Source organism: Podarcis melisellensis (assembly GCF_964234715.1).
Source record: "Podarcis melisellensis genome assembly, chromosome: 4".
Taxonomy (NCBI): Eukaryota; Metazoa; Chordata; class Lepidosauria; order Squamata; family Lacertidae; genus Podarcis; species Podarcis melisellensis.
Genome location: NC_138531.1, coordinates 102,172,738 through 102,194,938, shown reverse-complemented (window position 1 = coordinate 102,194,938; position 22,201 = coordinate 102,172,738). Strand labels below are relative to the sequence as shown.

The window sequence follows — 22,201 nt, the reverse complement described above, 5'->3', positions numbered from 1 at the left end:
CTGATTAATAAGAATACACACAGAGACTTGAACCAGCAAGACTCTGGGAAGGGTGCGTATAATCGTGTCTCTCTGTGCTTGTCCGTATGCAGCCCCTGGCCCAGGTAGTTTTATTCACAAAAAAGCTTTTTACAGAGTGTTCGAAAGAACCAATCAGATTTCTTCTGAGCATTTCAACAAACCCACGTGGAGACAAAGTTAGATCAAAAGAAATTCTTTTAACTACAAAGACTACTACTCTGAGCATGCATACATAATCTGAGAGTAAATAAAAGAGGACTAGAGAAACTCCGGAGATCATAAACAGGAGAGGATGGAAGGATGGCAAGGAGATAGGCATCTTTATCACCTTCCTGTGAAGCTATTTCCAGGCCCTAAGATCAGCATATCAGAAAGCTACATCAAAGAAGCTTGCCCACTATCTTTAATGACCCAGGATGCCTGCCTGGCTAAGCAGCTGGGCTGTGTATGTTGACTTGTGAAGCAGAGAGAAATGGGCAGTAGAGGAAATGGCCAGAGATGCATTTGGTCAGAAATTTGGTCAGAAATTATTGTCAATGTATCAAGCCCAGTCAACATAATGCTTTCATCGTGGACACAATGGCTTGATGTATATTTTATAATTCCTCATGGTAATCCCATCTGATCCCTACAGAAGCCTGGGAAGAGGAGGTGTCAGAAGCTGAAGGGGTAACAGGGCTTAGTGAGCTGGGAGACTCTGTGGCAGAATGCAGTGAGGAATCAGAGGCAGAAGAGGAAGGAGGCGAGTGGGAGGAGGGAGGTCAAGAGGCAAAGGTGAGTCAGGAGAAGGAGGAGCCACCGGGGGCTCCCTCTCCTTCTGCCAGAAGCCACCCTCCCTGCTTGTCTCTCAGACCCAGGAGACCCCCTGCACTGCAGGAATCTCTGCTAGATCATCCAAGACAGATGGCCATCCAAAACAGGCTTATTTTATTTCTAGATTGATAACTGAATGCAAAAATTGGTTTCTAAGCAGTGGACAAATGAGAACAAATAGTGGCCTGGGTTCAACAAACCAGCCCCCCCCCATTCCTCCCCCTCTCCATGCCCCCATGAACCCCTGGAATTTGGCTCTAGGGCATTGGGAGGGAACCTTCCCAGAACAGCTCACGAGGAGAGGAGAATGTGGATCCTTCCATCAGGCAAACTGGAACGCTTGCGAAGGCAGAATGACTTGAAAAACACAAGGCGGAGTAACACCTATTTGGACAAAGATGAACACCCATAATTAAAATGCAGAATAAAATAAGCACCCATATTTAAAATGTGCAGCAAAGCAATCCTATTGAAACAACACCGCAATTTACAGGAAGGAAACAACAGAGCATTGTGGAGCAGATCATATTTCTGCTGTCTCAGACATTTCCCTTTTTCTTTTAGGGTCCAGTGTGCTTTGAAGATGTCGCTGTTCGTTTCACGGACGAGGAGTGGGCGTTGCTGGATCCTGACCAGAGAGCTCTGCATAAGGACGTCATGGAGGAGAATTGGGGGATCGTGGCCTCTCTTGGTAAGGCTCCCTGTGGGATTGTCCTGTCTGCCTGGAAATTAAAAAAATACCTCTATGTGACGAACCTCATATATTTTCACAGAGCTCAACAGCGCCCCCTATAGCACCTGGGAACCTAACACCCCCACAAAAAATAGCAAATTACATTTTTTTCTGTGAACAATCTTCCTCCAGTTCTGCCTCCTTCTACCACAGTTGGGCTGGTCTGAACTTCCCAGGCCATCTTAAATGTCAGCTTCAGAGTTGTTAGGAAAGATAAGTAGCTTCTGTCAGGTTTTCTGTTTTGGTTTTTGCTCCTGTCAGTCTTGGGTTGACCAAAGAGACGAGTGACATTGGAGATGGAGGGGAAGCCATGACTGGGCCAAACAAAATCCATCCCAGAGAAGAGGCAGGCTTTTCGAATCTCAGATGATAATAATAATAATAATAATAATAATAATAATAATAATAATAATAATATTTTGTTTATACCTTGCCCATCTGAATGGGTTTCCCCAGCCACTCTGGGCGGCTCCCAACAGAATATTACAAGCACGACAAAACATCAAACTTTGACAATTCCCTAAACAGGGCTGGCTTCAGATGTCTTCTAAAAGTCTGATACATGTTTATTTCCTTGACATCTGGCAGAAGGGTGTTCCACAGGGCAGGTGCCACCACTGAGAAGGCCCTTTGTCTGGTTCCCTGCAGCCTCACTTCTTGCAGGCAGAGAACCGCCAGAAGGCACTCGGTGTCAGGACTGAATGATGGGGGTGGAGATTTTTTTTTTGTATACTGGGCAAGACCGTTTAGGGCAGGGGTCAGCAAACCTTTTCAGCAAGGGGCCGGTCCACTGTCCTTCAAACCTTGTTGGGGGCCGGACTATATTTTGAGGGGGGGGGGACAAATTCCTATGCCCCACAAATAACCCAGAGATGAATTTTAAATAAAAGGACACATTCTACTCATATCAAAACACACTGATTCCTGGACCATCCACGGGCCGAATTTAGAAGGCGATTGGACCCAGGCCTTAGTTTGCCTACTCATGGTTTAGGGCCTTAAAGGTCAGCACAAACACTTTGAATTCTACTTGAAAACATACTGGGAGCTAATGTAGGTCTGGTGTTATGTGGTCTCGATAGCTGCCGCATTCTGGATTAGTTGTAGTTTCCAGGTCACCTTCAAAGGTAGCCCCACGTAGAGCGCATTGCAGTAGTCCAAGCGGGAGATAACTAGAGCATGCACCACCCTGGTGAGAAAGTCCTTGGGCAGGTAGGGTCTCAGCTGGCGTACCAGATGGAGCTGGTAGGCAGGTGCCTTAGACATTGAATGACGTGCGCCTCCATGGACAGCTGTGAGTCCAAAATGTCCTTCAGGGACACAGTTGCCACATTTTTAGTTTAGCCTCCAACACAGAAAAACATGAAACAATAATAATGTTCTGATCCAATATAAAAAGTACAATAACTTTAAAATAACTTATATCAAACAAAGCCACATTAATAATCAATCAAAATCTAATAGTAATTATGTCGGTTAATGGCAAAGAACAATGGTAATGAACACACACCCTACTCCATTTACTGTATTTTTCGCCCTATAGGGTGCACTGGCCCACAGGGCACACCTAGTTTTTTTGGGGGGAAATAAAGGGGGGAATATTTGCAACCCCAGCCCCCAGCACAGGCTGCTATCCGCAAGCCTTCGGAGCCCGCAGGAACTCCCGCGGGCTCTGAAGGCTTGCGGATAGCTTCCTGAAGCCTGGAGAGGGAGAGGAGTCGGTGCGCACTGACCCCTCTCGCTCTCCAGGCTTCAGCGAAAGCCTGCATTTGTCCCATAGAACGCACACACATTTCCCCTTCATTTTTGGAGGGGGAAAAGTGCGTCCTATAGGGCAAAAAATGCGGTACTTCTTCTTCTAGCACAAATTCAATTAGCATCTTTCGATAACTGGGGCCTGCATTGCTTCCTGAGTCTCTAATGCCTTTCTGTTTCCATTGCAGATTGTGAAGAATTGGAAATCAAGAAAAAGGGTGATCAAGACAAAATCCCCAGAGAGAAGCAAGGTAAAAATTTGGAGTGTGGAGAGAGCTGCAATCAGAGCTCCCATTACACTTTCCAACAAACAATTATCATTGAAAAGAAACCCTATCAGTGCATGGAATGTGGAAAGAGCTTCCGTTACAGAAATAGTCTCACTTTTCATCAAAGAATTCATACAGGGGAGAAACCCTATCAGTGTGTGGAATGTGGAAAGAGCTTTACTGTGAAAAGAGATTTCCTAGTACATCAGAGGATTCACAGTGGAGAGAAACCATTTGAGTGTCAAGAGTGTGGAAAGAGCTTCCGTAACAAAAGCACTCTCACTTCCCACCAAAGAATTCATACAGGGGAGAAACCCTATCAGTGCTTTGAATGTGGAAAGAGCTTCAGTACCAGCTCCAATATCACTTCCCATCAGAGAATTCATACAGGGGAGAAACCCTATCAGTGTGTGGAATGTGGAAAGAGCTTCAGTCAGAGCGCCAATCTCACTTTCCATCAAAGAATTCATACAGGGGAGAAACCCTATCACTGCTTTGAATGTGGAAAGAGCTTCAGAAGAAGCTCCTTTCTCACTTCCCATCAAAGAATTCATACAGGGGAGAAACCCTATCAGTGTGTGGAATGTGGAAAGAGCTTCAGTCATAGCTCCTCTCTCACTTCCCATCACAGAATTCATACAGGGGAGAAACCCTATCGGTGTGTGGAATGTGGAAAGAGCTTCAGAAAAAGCTCCTCTCTCACTTCCCATCACAGAATTCATACAGGGGAGAAACCCTATCAGTGTGTGGAATGTGGAAAGAGCTTCACTGATAGCTCCTCTCTCACTTCCCATCACACAATTAATACAGGGGAGAAACCCTATCAGTGCGTGAAATGTGGAAAGAGCTTCAGGAAAAGCTCCTCTCTCACTTCCCATCAAAGAATTAATACAGGGGAGAAACCATATCAGTGCATGAAATGTGGAAGGAGCTTCACAAATAGCTCCTCTCTCACTTCCCATCAGAGAATTCATACAGGGGAGAAACCCTATCAGTGCTTGGAATGTGGAAAGAGCTTCGGACGGAGAGCCCATCTCACTTCCCATCAAAGAATTCATACAGGGGAGAAACCCTATCAGTGTGTGGAATGTGGAAAGAGCTTCAGTACCAGCTCCAATCTCACTTCCCATCAAAGAATTCATACAGGGGAGAAACCCTATCAGTGTGTGGAATGTGGAAAGAGCTTCAGTATCAGCTCCAATCTCACTTCCCATCAAAGAATTCATACAGGGGAGAAACCGTTTCAGTGCTTGGAATATAGAAAGAGCTTTAGTCGGAACGGCGGTCTCACTTCCCATCAAATAATTCATACAGGGGAGAAACCCTATCAGTGCTTTGAATGTGGAAAGAGCTTCAGGAAGAGCTCCAATCTCACTTCCCATGAAAGAATTCATACAGGGGAGAAACCCTATCAGTGCTTTGAATGTGGAAAGAGCTTCAGTACAAGCTCCAATCTCACTTCCCATCAAAGAATTCATACAGGGGATAAACCATATCAGTGCTTTGAATGTGGAAAGAGCTTCAGGAAGAGCTCCAATCTCACTTCCCATCGAAGAATTCATACAGGGAACAAACCCTATCAGTGTGTGGAATGTGGAAAGAGCTTCAGTAGGAGCTCCTCTCTCACTTCCCATGAGAGAATTCATACAGGGGAGAAACCCTATCAGTGTGTGGAATGTGGAAAGAGCTTCAATCAGAGCCACAGTCTCACTTCCCATCAAAGAATTCATACAGGGGAGAAGCCCTATCAGTGCATGGAATGTGGAAAGAGCTTCTGTCAGAGATCCAATCTCACTTTTCATCAAAAAACTCATAGTGAGGAGAATTATAGAATCACAGGATCATAGAATTGTGGAGTTGGAAGTGACCTCTGGTGTAATCTAGTCCACCCCATGTGAAGCAGGCATCACAGCTAAAGCATCCATGACAGGTGACCATCCAACTTCATAAAACCTCAAAGGATGGAGATCCCAGCACCTTCCAAGGGAGTCCATTCCACTAACAGCTTTTGCTGTCAAACTTCTTCCTCATGTTTAGTCAGAAATCTCTCTTCTTTTAACTTGATGTCATTGGTTGATGTCCTACCTTCTGGAGCAGGAAGAAAAAAACGTTTGCTCTATCTTCCATTATTTATAGTTTTATTGTGTATTTTGTGTTTTTATAGTGTGATTTTATGTTGTGATCACTCTGAGACCTATGGGAATAGGGTGGTATACAAATTCAATCAAATCAATCAATAAATCAATAGATTCTTGGTTGCCATCCTCTGTACATGTTTCAACTTGTTGATATCCTTTTTATTATTTATAAAAGTCATGTTCTGCCCTTCATCCGAAGATTTCAGTAATGGTTCTTCGCCATCCTGGGATGAAGTGACAAGTGAGATGCCACATGATTCTGTCCTGGGCCCGTTGTTGCTCAACTTCTTTATAAAAAAAATTGGGTGGGGGAATTCAGGGGATGCTGATGAAATTTTCAGGTGAACCAAACTGGGAAGAGCAGCTAATGCCACAAAAGACAGAATTGGGATTCAAAATGACCTTAATGGATTGGAGAACTGGGCCCAAGCTCACAAAATGAATTTCAGTAGGGAGAAAAGTAAAGCTTTCCACTTAGGCAGGAAGAACCAGATGCACCAATATAAGACGGGGGTTTGATGGACAGTAGAGTCTGGGGATGCAGTGCCTGAGAATTCCACCAGAGGGCCAGAGCTTCTCTGATTGGCTACCTTGACAGAGGGAAGGGTATGGAGCCAGGACTTTGGGCAGGGCAATAAAAGGGAGAGAGTTGGAGAGGGCTGGATTTGAGATGGGAGAGAGGGTTGGATGGAGGGAGAACTGGCTCTGATCATCTGTGAGGAGAATATAGAGCCAGGGGAATATCTATAGAGTCAGACTTGTCAGTTTGCATTTCTTAGTACAGAAAGTATTGATCTGATTGGACACGACTAAACAACAACAACAAAAAACTACAAGCCAATCTCTCTGCTAAACAATGACTACAGATGGTTTGCAAATATACCGTGGTGTTGTGGTTGTTGTAGTCGTTTAGTCGTTTAGTCGTGTCCGACTCTTTGTGAACCCATGGACTAGAGCATGCCAGGCACTCCTGTCTTCCACTGCTTCCCGCAGTTTGGTCAAACTCATGTTTGTAGCTTCGAGAACGCTGTCCCACCATCTCCTCCTCTGTCATCCCCTTCTCCTTGTGCCATCCAAAATGTGCAAAATTTGAGAACTGGAAATATTGTGTCGGAAACGATTAAGGATTCTGTGTATTTGCCATTAAACCTACATAGTTTTGATATTTCTATAGGACCAGACTATCAGAAGTTAATGACATTGTTTTTGCATAATGATCAAATACGAAAACACTTGGAACAACATGCTTAGAATACAAAAAAGGCATTTCTAAAAATACAATATGAAAATGGAAATTTCAACAACTTGCTGATGAAGAATCTAGCTTTACTGAATATCATTTGTGAGATATATTTTTTTAAAAAGCTACACAACATCAGTTTCAAATAATAAGAGTTGTAAAATACCAAGAACATGCCAAGGACGAAAGAATGCGAAGATTCAGATGAACAACAAGGAAAGTATACAAGGCGAGACTCTCCAATTTGAGTGTGTGTGTGTGTGTGTGTGTGTGTGAGAGAGAGAGAGAGAGAGAGAGAGAGAGAGAGAGAGAGAGACTGAGTGCATGTTCCCCTGTCTTGTTAAATGCATTCCATGGTAATCAATAAAGTAGTACTATAGAGGAAATCCAATATTGGTTGTCTGTTGTGTTGGGCTCTCCCGGAGTTGCCTACGTTTCATCTATGTTAAACACCTAAACAGATCTAAAAGAACCTAATTGCTCTTTATACATCTTATAAGGTCTTCCATTTTTTTCTTAAAACACTATTCTTATCATAATTCTTGCTACAATATGAGTGTTATAACAATCCTGCCAATGTTTTTAGTTGTTCTCCAAAGTAGCTTTCCCCCATTCCTGATCCATTGGTATTTCTGCACCTAAAAGTCCTAGTAAAAATGCTTCTGGTTTTCCCACAAAGGTTATTCTAAACATTCTGGTGAATTCAAGATGGTTCTCGAAGCTTCTCTGTGTTTGAGAAACAAGAAGCACAAGGTTCCTGATGTTTGGGTTATTCCTTCATGAGAAGCTGAGTGCAGCTGGTTTAAACTGGTTCTGTTACCTCTTTCTGTCGACTATAATATGCTGACTATCATAATGAGGCCAGAAGGAGCCAAGGTTTCACCCTAGGACCCTTTAGTCTTGTCCGACTCTTCATGACCCCATGGACCAGAGCACACCAGGCACTCCTGTCTTCAAAACTCAATGGACAAAGACAACAGGCCTTTCTACATTATGCTATTAGCAATCGTGATGATTTACTCAACTGAATTAGCAACTCAGCATTTCTGAGAGGGGAAACGGTATAGTTTTGCATATTGGTTTTTAGATAATGCATAAAAAGAAAATATTTATCATTTAGTATTAGTTGGTGAGACGTCCGGAGGGTGGCAACACAAGAACATGCCTTTTCAGTGGTGGCTTCTTGTATGTGGAATGCTCTTCACCTGTCATCTTGATTAAATATATTTAGGCACCAGGCCAGAATATTCCTCTTCTCTAGTTGATTAACATCCTATGGCTTTTTAAATGTGTGAGTGGGGGGGGGGAGGGCTGTTTTTATTGTGATTATTATGGTATGTATTTTGGTGGTTTTATATTGCAAACCGCCATGTGATCCTCAGATGAAGGATGACATAGAAATTTAACAAATAATATATAAAATAATAAACTACCGGGTGGAATTGGTGTTATGTGTCACCTGTGGCAGTGCATTTTTCGCTGATTGCAGTGGTCAACTGGGAACACGTGGGGAAAGGAGATCTCGTAGGTAGACAGGCACCAGGTTGTTGAGACTCCTGTACATTCCTGACAGGTTTTGGGGAGCCCAGTGGGGCTTCAGAGGCTGATCACAGGGTCTGGATTGGTTCATATGGAGAGAGGTGGGCCTTGAGGTATTGCGGTCTTGAGCCGTTTAAGGCTTTATCGTCAAAACCAGCACTCTGAATTTGGGCCAGAAACTGTGTGGCCTCTGAAGTCTGGCAAAGATCAGTGTGATATGTTCAAACCATTTTACCCTAGTGAGCAACCTGTCCACTGAATTCTGCACCAGCTGAAGTTTTTGAACAGTCTTCAGAGGCAGCCCTATGTATAAGGCATTGTGGTAATCTAACCTACAGGTGACAGCAGCAGCAGCCACGAAATTAAAAGACGTCTGCTTCTTGGGAGAAGGGCAATGTCAGGGAACTGCCATCGGAAGGACAGGAGGTGGAAGGGCTCACAGAGGTTGGGAGAGACTTGGCAGCTGAGGAGGGAACCAGCAGGGGGAGAGAAGGAGCTCCAAGGGAAAGTGAGTCGGAGGGATGGCTCAGAGACACTTCCAGTGAAAACAGTGGGGAGGTTTCAGGACCTCCTATAGGGACACCCACTCCTTGCCGGAAACTGTCACGCCGGGAGTCCAGACGACGCGTTTCCGTTAAGGAGCTTTTATGCTGGAAGAGGTTCCGTAAGCGCCCACTGTCGGATTCTGCTAGCGACTGACGGAGCCATGCTTAAGGGGCTCCGTTATGGACAGAGGTTTGCGGACTTAACCAAACTCTGAGGGACTAGGATTTTACGCACAAGCAGCTCACCATCCCATCACAGCAATCCGGCAATCCCTGAAAGCAGCTTGTGCAGGGAAAGGCATCATGAGCAACCCAGCCGGAACCGGAGAAGGAGCTGGAGCGGGTCCAAGCCTGGAAGAAAGGTACAGGGGGTTGGAAGTCCAGCTAGCGCTGCAGACGGCGAGGCTCGAGGAGAGGAGGGCTCAGGATGCAGAGAAGGGGAAAACTACCCCGCTCGCAAGAAAGGTGCCAGGATTGGTGCAGAAGTTTGGGGGGATCCCAGGAACTATCAAGCCTTTAGAACAGAGATGCAATATGCCCTCAATCTGCAGTTTGATGACTTTCCCGACGAGGAATCGCGAGTGGCTTTTGTGATTGGCCATCTCGAAGGGGGGGGCGAAAGACTGGGTTAGGCCCCTGATGGCAGTGAATAATGACGTCCTAAAGGACACGAGGAAGTTTTTTCACGCCATGGACCTGATGTTTTCCAGCGACATTGAGCAGGGAGTGGTGCACAGACAGTTAATGGCTTGTAAACAGGGGAGCCGATCTGTTCGTGAGTACTGGACTGAGTTTACCATGTTGATCCATAAATTGGGGTGGGATCTATCAGCGGAACCCATACAAATGCTTTTCGAAGAAGGGCTTTCTTCGGCGGTGAAAGACGAACTTCCCCGGGCGCCCAGGGCGGAGTCTATGGACCAGCTGACCAAATCCGCGCTGACCATAGGAGCACGCCAGGAGGCGAGAGCTTTGGAGAAGCGGGAAGGGAAAGGGGAACGTTGGAGGGATTTCCGCATTCCAGAGATTCCAGAGCCACCTTTCCCGCCAGGAGAGCTGATGGAAATTGGAACAGCGCGCGCGCGCGCAGTTTCAAATCCCAGTGAAGGGCGGAAGAAGGAAGGGAAGAGCGCCAAGAAATGTTATCTCTGCCAACAGCCAGGTCACTTTGCCAGGGTCTGCCCACAAAGAAAGGAATGGCAAGGGATGGCGGGAGCTGTTGGGGAAAAGGAGGAGGAAGTCAAGGAGCAAGTAAAAGCCAACGCTGGCTGCCACCGTCGGGGCACAGCAGCCAGGCCAAAGAGCAGTGAAAGTGCCCACGCCGGAACCTCCAAGACCAGCCCTAGTGATAGAGGTGTTGCTAGAGCTGCCAAACGGACACCCACTAAAGATAAAGGCGCTATTGGACTCAGGCAGCTCCTGTAATTTCATGAGTAAGGAGTTTGCAGCTGAACACCAGATACAGACTATCCCTTTAAGTAACCCCTTGCAGGTGACCACGATCGATGGGAGGGAGCTGTTGGGAGGAGAAGTCAGCCAACAGACCGTCCCAATGATAATGAGGGTGGCAAGGCACACCGAACGGATAGCGTTTAATGCGGCTACCTTGGGAGGAGCTCCCATTATTTTGGGGATGAGCTGGCTAGCGCTACATGATCCGCTAGTGGGCTGGCATCAGAGAGTGGTCTCCTTTGGGTCAGCACATTGCCTAGAACACTGCAAAGAGGGGAAAGCTCCAGAAGGGGCCAGAGCCACTCTAGCAGGGACGGAAGTAACGCACAAAGGGGAGGTGCCCCGACAATACGCCGACCTGGGCAACGTCTTCAGTGAAAGGGAAGCAGACAAACTACCGCCGCATAGACCCTTTGACTGTCAAATCAATCTACTCCCTGGGGCCCAGCTCCCAGTGGGCAAGCTGTACGCCATGTCAGACAGGGAAATGCAGGAGTTAAGGGAGTTCATTGACAAAAACCTGAACCGAGGTTTCATCAGAGAGTCCAGAGTGGTGGGGGGAAGCCCAGTGTTTTTTGTGGACAAAAAAAACACAGATAAACCAAGACTTGTAGTGGACTACCGGGCCCTAAATGCAGTGTCGGAACCAGTGGCTTTCCCTATGCCCAGAATTGATGACATTTTGACCAGGGTGAGGAAGGGAAAGATTTTTACTAAACTGGACCTGAGGGGGGCGTACAACCTGATACGAATAAGGAAGGGGGATGAATGGAAAACCACCATGTTCACCCCTTTGGGGGCTTTTGAATATCTCGTTATGCCCTTCGGTCTACAAGCAGGCTCAGCATGCTTTCAATCGTTTATGAACCACGTCCTGGGACCTTTGCTCTACAAGAATTGCGTGGCCTTCTTAGATGACGTGTTGGTATATTCAGAGAATGAGGAGCAGCATGTAAGGGACGTCCGGGAAGTGTTGGGCAAACTGCAAGCAAACCAGCTGTGGGTGAAACTGGAGAAGTGTCAGTTTCACACCAAGGAGGTGGAATTCCTGGGGTATCGCTTGTCAGGTAAGGGATTGGCTATGGATCCAGGTAAGGTCCAGGCGGTACTGGAATGGAAGACACCGAAAACGAAGAAGGATGTGCAAAGATTCTTAGGGTTTGGGAACTTTTATCGGAAGTTCATCAAGAACTTTGCCCACTTGACGGCTCCCATTACTGACTGTCTCAGCAGCAAGAAGAAATTTGTTTGGACGGCGGAGGCGGAGCGAGCATTTGAAGAACTGAAAAAGGCGTTCGCTTCGGAAGAACAGCTCCTGCATGTGGATTTACAAAAAACGATGAGAGTGGAAACGGATGCATCAGACCGGGCGGTGCTTCTCCAGCCGGGGAAGAGTAAGTCGGAGTGGAGACCATGTGCCTTCTTCTCGCGAAAGCTGAATAAATCCGAGAGGAACTACACGGTGTATGACCGAGAGCTACTCGCCATTCACGAAGCATTCCGGAGATGGAGACACTTACTAATTGGTGCACAACACAAGGTGCAAGTGTGCACCGACCACAAGAATTTAGAGTATTGGAGAACGGCACGAGTACTCAACCAACGACAAGTGAGATGGGCCCAGGAGTTCTCCAAATTCCACTTTGAAATTTGTTACGTGCCAGGCCCAGAAAACGTCAGGGCGGACGCTCTCTCACACAAACCTGAATATTTGGAGGGGGAGGGAGCACCTGAAGAGAGACATATCATCCCAGAGGATCGCTGGGTGTGTGGGGCGGCATTGGTGGGGCAAAGAGAACTGGTAGAGGGAACGGAGAATGATGAATACGCCCAGGATAAGCTCAGGGGTCTCAGGAGGGAAGGAGAGATCCCCGGAGGTTTTGAGGAAAGAAACGGGGCATTGTATTACAAAGGGGCACTGTACATACCCGAAGGGGAATTGAGGGGGAGAGTACTCAAGCAGTTGCACGACAGCCCCACAGCGGGGCATTTTGGGCAACACAAGACCATGTGGTTGGTTACCAGGGAATTTTGGTGGCCCAAGGTGAGGGAAGATGTACGGGAGTATGTGTGGGTGTGACCAATGCCAGCGAGCCAAAGGTGTGACCAATGCCAGCGAGCCAAAGGAGAAAGGCGGGCGCCGGCGGGATTATTAGAACCGTTACCCACACCAGAACGACCATGGGAGGCGGTATCGATAGATTTTATGACGGATCTGCCGAGGTCCAAGGGGAAAACGGCCATCATGGTCGTAGTAGACCTGTTAACAAAGATGTGCCACTTTGTAGCATGCTCACATGCAGTCACGGCGGAAGAGACAGCGAAATTGTTTGTAGAACACATTTTTAGGTTGCATGGCGCCCCCTTGAGGGTGGTCTCAGACAGAGGCAAACAATTTACGTCCAGGTTCTGGAGGAAGCTCACGAGCTTACTGCACGTAGAGGTCAATTTTTTGACTGCCCGGCACCCTGAAACCAACGGGCAGGCGGAAAGAGCAAACGGTATCCTCCAACAATACCTGAGTTGTTATGTCAATGACAGAGAGAACGATTGGGTCGAAAAGTTGGCGCTGGCAGAATTTGCCTACAATAATGCGGAGAATGTGTCCACCGGGATGAGCCCCTTTTGGCTAATTATGGGTGTCACCCCAGGGCTTTTCCAGGGGGAGAAGGGGAGAGATGGAGCATCCCGGCAGCCGAACATTTTGTAGGAGAAATGGAAGCAATACATCGTCAGCTCCAACTCAACTTAGAAAGGGCCAAAGAAGAATATAAGAGGCAAGCAGACAAGAACAGAAGGGAAGGTGAAACCATAAGGGTGGGGGATCAGGTGTGGCTGTCAACCCAAGGGTTGCCATTCAAAGGGGGTTGTAAGAAATTGAGACCCAAAAGATTGGGACCATTTGAGGTCATCCAACAGGTCAACCCAGTGGCTTTCAAACTCCGGTTACCGAACCACATGAAACTGCACCCAGTATTCCATAGGTCATTACTGTCACCGTATAGGGGGGGACGTGAAGGGGTGTCCACACGTGGACCAGTATTAGAACAAAGGGAACGCAGCAACCATGTGGCGGAAATCATCGACTCCAGGTGGAAGGGTAATCAGGTGGAGTATTTGGTAGCGTGGGAAGGGGAACCGGAGTCGGAAAACACCTGGGTAATGGCAGAGGATGTCAACGATGAGGTCTTAATAGAAACGTTCCATCGAAGGTTCCCGAGGAAACCTCAGTCAGTAGCGAGGTTCCGGAAGGAGTACTTCGGCACCACCGACGAGGAGGTGGAACTGGAAGGATTCGCGGAATTGGAGTTGGAAGAAGGAATAGACTCTGATGAGGAGGAGTACTTGGGGACCAGGAACAGCAACCGGTGGAGGGAAATGTTTGAGACTTCGGAAGATGAGGGAGGTTCTTTCAGGGGTTTTGCTTCCTCGCCGCCCATAGAGGAGGGGACGGGAGGGGGTGAAGGGGGCCCTGGAGGGGAGGTGGATGTCAGGGAACTGCCATCGGAAGGACAGGAGGTGGAAGGGCTCACAGAGGTTGGGAGAGACTTGGCAGCTGAGGAGGGAACCAGCAGGGGGAGAGAAGGAGCTCCAAGGGAAAGTGAGTCGGAGGGATGGCTCAGAGACACTTCCAGCGAAAACAGTGGGGAGGTTTCAGGACCTCCTATAGGGATGCCCACTCCTCGCCGGAAACTGTCGCGCAGAGAGTCCAGAAGACGTGTTTCCGTTAAGGAGCTTTTATGCTGGAAGAGGTTCCGTAAGCGCCCACTGTCGGATTCTGCTAGCGACTGATGGAGCCATGCTTAAGGGGCTCCATTATGGACAGAGGTTTGCGGACTTAACCAAACTCTGAGGGACTAGGATTTTACGCACAAGCAGCTCACCATCCCATCACAGGCAATGACAGGTCTAGACAGCATCTTGTGAAGTAGAGACGTCACCTTGACAACAAAGGTCCGTATAGTTAAAGCCATGGTTTTCCCAGTAGTGATGTATGGAAGTGAGAGCTGGACCATCAAGAAGGCTGATCGCCGAAGAATTGATGCTTTTGAATTATGGTGCAGGAAAAGACTCTTGAGAGTCCCATGGACTGCAAGAAGATCAAATGCATCCATTCTTAAGGAAATCAGCCCTGAGGGCTCACTGGAAGGACAGATCCTGAAGCTGAGGCTCCAGTATTTTGGCCACCTCATGAGAAGAGAAGACTCCCTGGAGAAGACACTGATTCTGGGAAAGATGGAGGGCACAAGGAGAAGGGGGCGACAGAGGACGAGATGGTTGGATAGTGTTTTCGAGGTTACCAGCATGAGTTTGACCAAACTGCGGGAGGTAGTGGAGGACAGAGGTGCCTGGCGTGCTCTGGTCCATGGGGTCACGAAGAGGCGGACACAACTAAACGACTAAACAACAACAACAACCTACAGGTTACCAGAGTATAGATGAAAGAAGCCAGGCTATCCCTGTCTAGATAGGGGTGCAGCTGGGCCACCGGCAAAAGCTGATGGAAGGCATTGCAACCCCCTGTGACCACCTGAGCCTCAAGCAGCAGTAAAGGAACCAGGAATCCTCCAGGCTACACACCTGTTCCTTCAGGTGAACCCCGTCAAGAGCAGGAGATCTCCCACCCATCTGGTGCTGGAAACCACCCACTAACAGGGCCTCAGTCTTATCTGGATTGAGCTTCAGTTTGTTGGCTCTTATCCAGTCCATTATCAAGGCAAAACACTGCTCCAGAGCATTGACTGCCTGACCTGCAGATGTCAAGGAGAAGGAGAACTGAGTGTCACCAGCAAATTGCTGACAACGTGCCCCAGATTTCTGGATAACCCCACCTAGTGGTTTCATGTTTCATAGGGGATAAAATCTTTCTTCTTCTCTGTGCAGCGAAGTGCTTGTCACGAGACAGGTTGTTTACATTCCACAGTCAATGCACTGTTGTTTTCCCACGGGAAGAGGAGACTGGATGTGACGTACACTGGTTTCCTGTTTTTCACTGTTTCTTTGCAGTTTCAGTTTGTTGATTCTCTCCGTGCTTTAGAGGAGAGAGGATGCATTTTCTGCTCCGGCAGAGGCAAGATGTTTTTCTGTAACATACCAGCTTTGAACTGTAAATAAAGCAATATAGAGTATGTAGTACGTACTCCTCATCCTTCCGCTGTGCACGGGACACTGCTCCTTTTCACTAACACATGGTCCTGGGCCCAGAAAAACGCGATCAACATGGTCATGGGCTCCAGAAGTCGAATCGGAGTGCCGGCAAAGGATCAGAATGCAGAGGGACAGATCGGATCGGAATCTGCTCTGCGTGTAAAGATGATTGATGAGGTATGTGCTACTGCTCCGGGCAGCCTGCCAGCTTCTAATTAATGGCTTTATGGCTGGACTTTGAACTTTTAAAGCCGTTTTGCCGGGCACAGGCAAAAGGCTCACAGGCAAAGGAGCAAGTTACTATGCTGGGGAAATCGAAAGTAACTTTTAAAAAAGCGCTTTTGGAATGAAGCAGCTGCAGATAAGCAGAGCAGCACAGACACAGCTTGTATAAAGCAGTCTGATTTAAAGCAGCAGAGATGCAGCAGAAGGCTAATGCCAGAGTCATGATGGCCCTTCAGGATGCTTGTGGGATTCCTAAGCTCAATAAGAAAAACTATGCGGACTGGGTTCTCTATGCAGAGGCTATTCTGCGGAAAGAGGGTCTGTTTGAGGTTATTACAGACAACCCCCCAGCTCCAGTTACAGATGCATGGGAAGCTAAGGATTCCAAAGCAAGGGGAACTCTTACATTGATAGTATCCCCAGAAGAGCTCTGTCTATTGCGTGATAAGACCTCAGCCAGAGAAATTTGGGACGCTCTGAGAGAGGCTCACTTGAGGACAGAAGCTGGATCCACTATGTTTTACTTTAACAAGCTGCATAATATGGCTCTTGCTGAAGGTGGAGACGTGCGTATACATCTGTTGGAGATGCAGAATCTGAGACATGAGCTGCAACAGAGAGGACTCAACTTTCCAGAGGCTGTGTATTCCTTCATGATACTACAATCTTTGGGTTCAGGTTGGGAGTCTGTTGCAACTCAAATTGCTGTACAACCAACTGCTCAGCTGACAGTGGACTATGTTACTGCCGTGATTCTGAATGAAGCAGATCGCCGGGGTGCTGGCTGCATGGGCAAGAGGGAGACTTCACAGACGTCATCCCATAGTGCAGTGGAACCACCAGATGGCGCCAAAGCTTTGAAGGCAGTGAAATGCTACTCGTGTGGACGTCTAGGCCATATGAAGAGGGAATGCAGATATCCCAGGGCCAAGACAGAGCAGCGCAGCGAAAGCTCATCGCGTGGAAAAGGCCAGAGCAAAGGCAAAGGTCCGGTGTCCAGGACAACGCAGCACAAGGCAATGGTCTCACGCTTCACTCCAAAGGTTGCAGAGGTCCAGAAGACGTCTAGATCTTTCTTCGTTGTTGATTCAGCAGCGACCCACCACATGTGCAACGATAAGCGACTGTTCGTGTCTTTTACACCGCAGGAAGGTGCGATTCACCAGGCGGATGACCACACAATCCCCAGTAAAGGCTACGGAACTGTTGTTCTTCACAGTTTGGACTTATCGATACAGAATGTGCTTTACGTACCGGGTGCCAAACATAATCTGCTCAGCGTTGGACAGCTGAATGAGCGGAAAATTGACGTTTCCTTTAAGAACAAAAGGTGCATCATCACAAAGAAAAATGATTATGTATTGTATGCTGAATATGTTGATCGTTTGTATGTTTTGTATTATGATGGTGTTGTGCAGGATGACACTTGTTGCATTGCAGGTTCTAACAAAAGTTTGCATGCAGAATGTATTCACGATTTTCACCGGAAATTTGGTCATTTGCATTTTGAGGCAGTATCTAAAATGCCTGCCTTGGTTGAAGGTATGACTATTAAACCCTGCAGATACCACATGAAGTGCAAGGCATGCGCAGCAAACAAGGTGAAAATGGCTGCGAAAGGTAAGGTGTCTAGTAGGCAAGCTACAGAACCATACCAGATTATTCATGCTGATTTGGTTGGACCACTAGCGCCCTCTTTGGGTGGAAACAGGTACTTCATGGTTCTCATTGATGCATTTTCCAGGTATATTTATGTGTACAATCTCAAGCAGAAATCAGAGGCTTTTCCTAGGTTCAAGGAATTCTGTGCTTGGTTGGAAAATGTGCATGGTAAGAAGATAAAGACTCTTTTCTCTGATCGCGGGGGAGAATTCACTTCTCAGCAGTTTGAAGCTTTTCTGACTGAGAAAGGAATTCAACACGATTTGTCTAGTCCTCGCTCGCCATGGCAGAATGGACTTGCAGAACGGGCAAATCAGACATTGCTTCAAGGGTTAAAAACCTTGAACACTGTGAGTGTTCAGAACTTAACACTGTGAGTGTTCAGAACTTAACACTGTGAGTGTTCAGAACTTAACTGGTTAAGTTGTTCTGAGTGTGCGTCACATTCCGACGTCAGCTGTTAGAAGCTGGGAGGAGACAGAAGCTTTTAGAAGCTAAAGAGGAGGAGTTTTTCCCTGTACTTTCACTTCTCTCTGTGTGTCTGTGAGAGAGAAAGACGTGCCTTTGGATATGGCTGAAAGAAGCCCCGGTCTTTGTAGCTAAAATGTTTTAATAAAGAGCTGTAAATAGACGGAGCTGTCTCTGTGTGCTTGCCAGAAGAAGGAAGAAAGTCTGCTTTACACCGCTGTGTGTTCTACTCTGCTAAGCCGTGACCTGAAGGGAGCAACAGTGGCGCAGCTTTGAAGAAGTGTGCCGGACCCGTTATAAACTGCTGATTGACGATCGTAAAGTAATCAGGTGTCACTGCAGATCGATATGCAAGAGGTTATGGAAGGTCAGCCAACGCTCGTAAAGCAGTCGGTGTGAGCCTCAGGTATGCTTTGAAGTTAGCGTTCTGAGGCTGAGGGGCCGTCGGAGGCCAACGGGAGCTTACTGGATGCCGGAGAGCAGATGAGTAATTGCCTGCTTCAGAGGCAAGGAGCTGCTGATACAGAGAGCTGGCTGGAAGCTGAGAAGCAGCTGGAGCTAAAAGCAGCTGGAAAAATCGTTTCTCCACGCAAGGAAGAGCCGTAGGAGCTGGTACTGAGCACTGAGTACGGAGTAAGTACAGCTTGGGGCACCTTGGGAGAACGGGAGAAGATGGCCAAAAGCCAGAATATACCTCTGGAAAAGCTCACTCTAAAGAGTTGGGCAATATGGAGCAGAAGAATAAGGGGATGGTTCTTAGTCGAAGGGCTTTGGGAAGCAAACCAGTGGGAGCCAAAAGAATCACCCCTTAGCTGGCCAGCAGCTGGAACAGGCGTTGCAAGCTGTGGGGCTGCGTGGGCTGAAGATAGCCAGCAGAGAATGCAACTTGAGCTGGATATGCTCAGAGCATGCGTTGATGAATCGCTGAAGCCTCATCTGGAGGGCGTTGAATCGGCCCATGCCGCCTGGCAGGCGCTGAGGAGTGTGTGTGAAAGCTCATCGGGAGTCAGGCCAGAGGGGGCTGGAAGAAGCCCAGGGGGGGCTGAAGGATGCCCAGAAAGCCCAATGGGGGCTGAGACAGTGTTGGGGAGCTGTTGTAATGCTTCTACACGTCTGTGTGATGGACTGGGTCCTGGAGAGGCTGGACTGGCAGGCCCTGTTCCCGATGTCTTGGCCTCTAGGAGCGCTAGTGAGCAGATCGGGGGGGGCGAAGAGTTCCAAAGGCAAGTTTAAAAGGCTTTTCACTTGTGCTGAAGCGAAGGGCAGCTTCAGGGGGGGCCAGGCTGGTGGGAGGCGCCGTTCCAGAAGGAGGAAGGCCAGGCCAGCCGGCAGCAGCCCCGGGCAGTGTTTTTCCACTGGAGTTCAACGTCTGCGTGGCAGTAGCCCCCACCGGAGCAGAGAGCCGAGGCAGGATGTTGGCAAGGACACTTCTCATGGGAACCAGACGGGTTTCCATGGCAACAGGCCTGGGAAGACAGGCAAGCGTGCAGGTGGCCAGGGGAAGCAGCAGGAAGAGTCTTATCAAGTTTCTGCAAGCATGGCATTGTTCGAAGACGGCCGAGTGGAAAATTTCGAGCTCAGCCTTGTTATTGACTCTGCAGCTAACCGCAACATGGTTCCAGAGACCCCTGCAGTCGAGATGTGGAATTGCACGGCAGTTTCAAAGGGACAGACTGTAAAGTTCGCGAATGGACAGAGAACTAAAATTTCTAAGTTCGCTAATGCCTATCTTTCTGTTTTGCAGGAGGCGCTGGATTTTTGTGTTGTTCCAGAGGTTCATCACTGTTTGTTATCTGTGCCTTATTTGTTAAAAAAGGGTTTTCAGGTTTGTTTCCAGGGGGATTCCTGCACAATCTCCAGAGAAGGAAGACGACTTGTTGAAGTGAAACGGGGACAGAATGATCTTTTCGTTCTTAAAACGTCTCTTGGGGGTGAGGGGAAGGTTGAGAAAGCACAAGCGTTGCGTGCTACAGTTCCCAACCAGCGTACTACAGTTCCCGCTCATGATGCCTCATGTGCATGCGTATGGCATCAGAGAACAATTCATGGGTCGGTAGAGGACTTGCAGACTCTGCCCGAGGTTGCCAAGGGGTGTAGGATTAAAAATTGTGGAAGTGCCATTAATTGTGACACTTGCAAGCAAGCAAAGGTGAGAGGGTGCAGTTACCCAAAGGTGGAACGGGTTACCACCAAACCTTTTGAGCTGGTTCACATAGATCTGTCCAATTCTGTCAGGGAACAGAGTCTAGGGGGAGCCAGGTATCTGCTGACTTTTCTGGATGATTTTTCGCAGAATTCCTGGAGTCATGGTCTCAGATCCAAGGAGGATGCAGCACAGCTGATCAAGAGCTGGATTGAGGGAGTAGAACTAAGGTTCTCCACCAGAGTGAAAGCGATCATCAGTGACAGAAACGCTAGGTACACTGGTTCTGCTTTGCAGAAGTTCTTTCACGAGAAAGGGATACGTCACACAGTTACTTCACCCAATCAGAGGGGGGTGGCAGAGCTGAGGAGTGGAGCTCTGGTTCAGGCAGCACAGGTGATGCTTACAGAGTCTGAGTTACCTCCACAGTTTTGGCTGGAGGCGGCTAGAGCTGCATGCTTCACCTGGAATAGGACCTACAATTCGCTGGTAGGTGACACTCCGTTTTCTCTGTTGAATGGCCGCAAACCCCAGGTTCACTTTCTGCGCAAGTTTGGGTCTCCTGCGGTTATCTCTGTGCCTGAGGCTTTGCGAGGGCCAGATGGAGCCAAGTTCCAGAAAATGATCTTCTGTGGGTATGAGCCAGAAGCCCGTGCATGGCGGTTTGCTTACCCTTCAGGTGATCAGAGTAAGGTGCTGATCAGTAAACACGCTGAGTTCTGTGAGGAGGATGTAAAGTCAAAGTCTCCTGTCAGGCGTGATGTTCTCTCAGAATGTCTCTCTGATCCAGAAGACAGTTCTGATGAGGCGGAAGAAGAGGCTGAGGCTGCTGATGACGACCAGGTCACTGACCAGGGTCAAGAGCAGAATGTGGCATCTCCACAAGTTGTTAAGAGAGTGCCCAAAAGTGAGCCTAGTTCTCCTGTGAGTGTGATGGAGAGGATTCGAAGACGCTTTAAGTCAGAAGGAGAATCCCATGATGCAGAGGACACACCTGCTGATCAAAGTGAGTCAGAGGGAACACCTGAGTTTGTGCCTAGGAGGTCCAGTCGCACAACAAAGGGTATTCCACCAGAGAGGTACCAGGCCACAGGTGCGTGGGTAAGTTTCGCACAGTGCGATTCTGAGAGTTGTGAGGTGGTTCCACAGTTGCCTAACAGGGACGCCAAGAGAGGGCGCAAGGCATTGGGGAAGGCATTGATCTCACAGAGTTTTGCTGAGGATGTTCCACAGGTGCAGTCGGAATCCAACACAAGGGGGGGTGTGAGTGTTCAGAACTTAACTGGTTAAGTTGTTCTGAGTGTGCGTCACATTCCGACGTCAGCTGTTAGAAGCTGGGAGGAGACAGAAGCTTTTAGAAGCTAAAGAGGAGGAGTTTTTCCCTGTACTTTCACTTCTCTCTGTGTGTCTGTGAGAGAGAAAGACGTGCCTTTGGATATGGCTGAAAGAAGCCCCGGTCTTTGTAGCTAAAATGTTTTAATAAAGAGCTGTAAATAGACGGAGCTGTCTCTGTGTGCTTGCCAGAAGAAGGAAGAAAGTCTGCTTTACACCGCTGTGTGTTCTACTCTGCTAAGCCGTGACCTGAAGGGAGCAACAGTGGCGCAGCTTTGAAGAAGTGTGCCGGACCCGTTATAAACTGCTGATTGACGATCGTAAAGTAATCAGGTGTCACTGCAGATCGATATCCAAGAGTCTAGTCCTCGCTCGCCATGGCAGAATGGACTTGCAGAACGGGCAAATCAGACATTGCTTCAAGGGTTAAAAACCTTGCTGCATGATGCAAATCTTCCAGAGAGTTATTGGGCTGAATCTCTCTCGTGTTTTGTTTACAGTTACAATCGCAGGTTATCTTCAGCGATTGGTTGTACCCCCTATGAGAAGATGTTTGGCAAGAAGCCATACATCAAACACATGAAAATTTTTGGTTCTGACATGTGGGTTCACTCTCCACAAAACTCCAAGTTAGACAAGCGTGGTTTGCATGGTATCTTTCTAGGTTATCAGAAAGGTTCTTACAGAATAATGATGTCTGACTCTAAGACAATTAAGC

General features: G+C 47.9%; 2 protein-coding genes and 1 long non-coding RNA gene across 3 annotated transcripts in view; 2 read left to right on the top strand and 1 right to left on the bottom strand.

Moving 5' to 3' along the window:
* Positions 1 to 5,853, top strand: part of LOC309369062 (uncharacterized protein) — a 116,214-nt gene extending 110,361 nt beyond the window's left edge. The window contains exons 8-9 of the mRNA XM_081909641.1: positions 1,399 to 1,525; positions 3,511 to 5,853. Coding sequence (XP_081765767.1) covers positions 1,399 to 1,525; positions 3,511 to 5,438 — 2,055 coding nt within the window. The 3' untranslated portion in view covers positions 5,439 to 5,853. The remainder of the gene's footprint in view (positions 1 to 1,398; positions 1,526 to 3,510) is intronic.
* The window catches only part of LOC309369077 (uncharacterized protein), a 73,776-nt gene that overhangs the window by 11,286 nt on the left and 40,289 nt on the right, over positions 1 to 22,201 (top strand). The window lies entirely within an intron of this gene.
* Positions 1 to 22,201, bottom strand: part of LOC309369446 — a 53,735-nt gene that overhangs the window by 2,493 nt on the left and 29,041 nt on the right. The gene's annotated exons all lie outside the window — the stretch shown is intronic.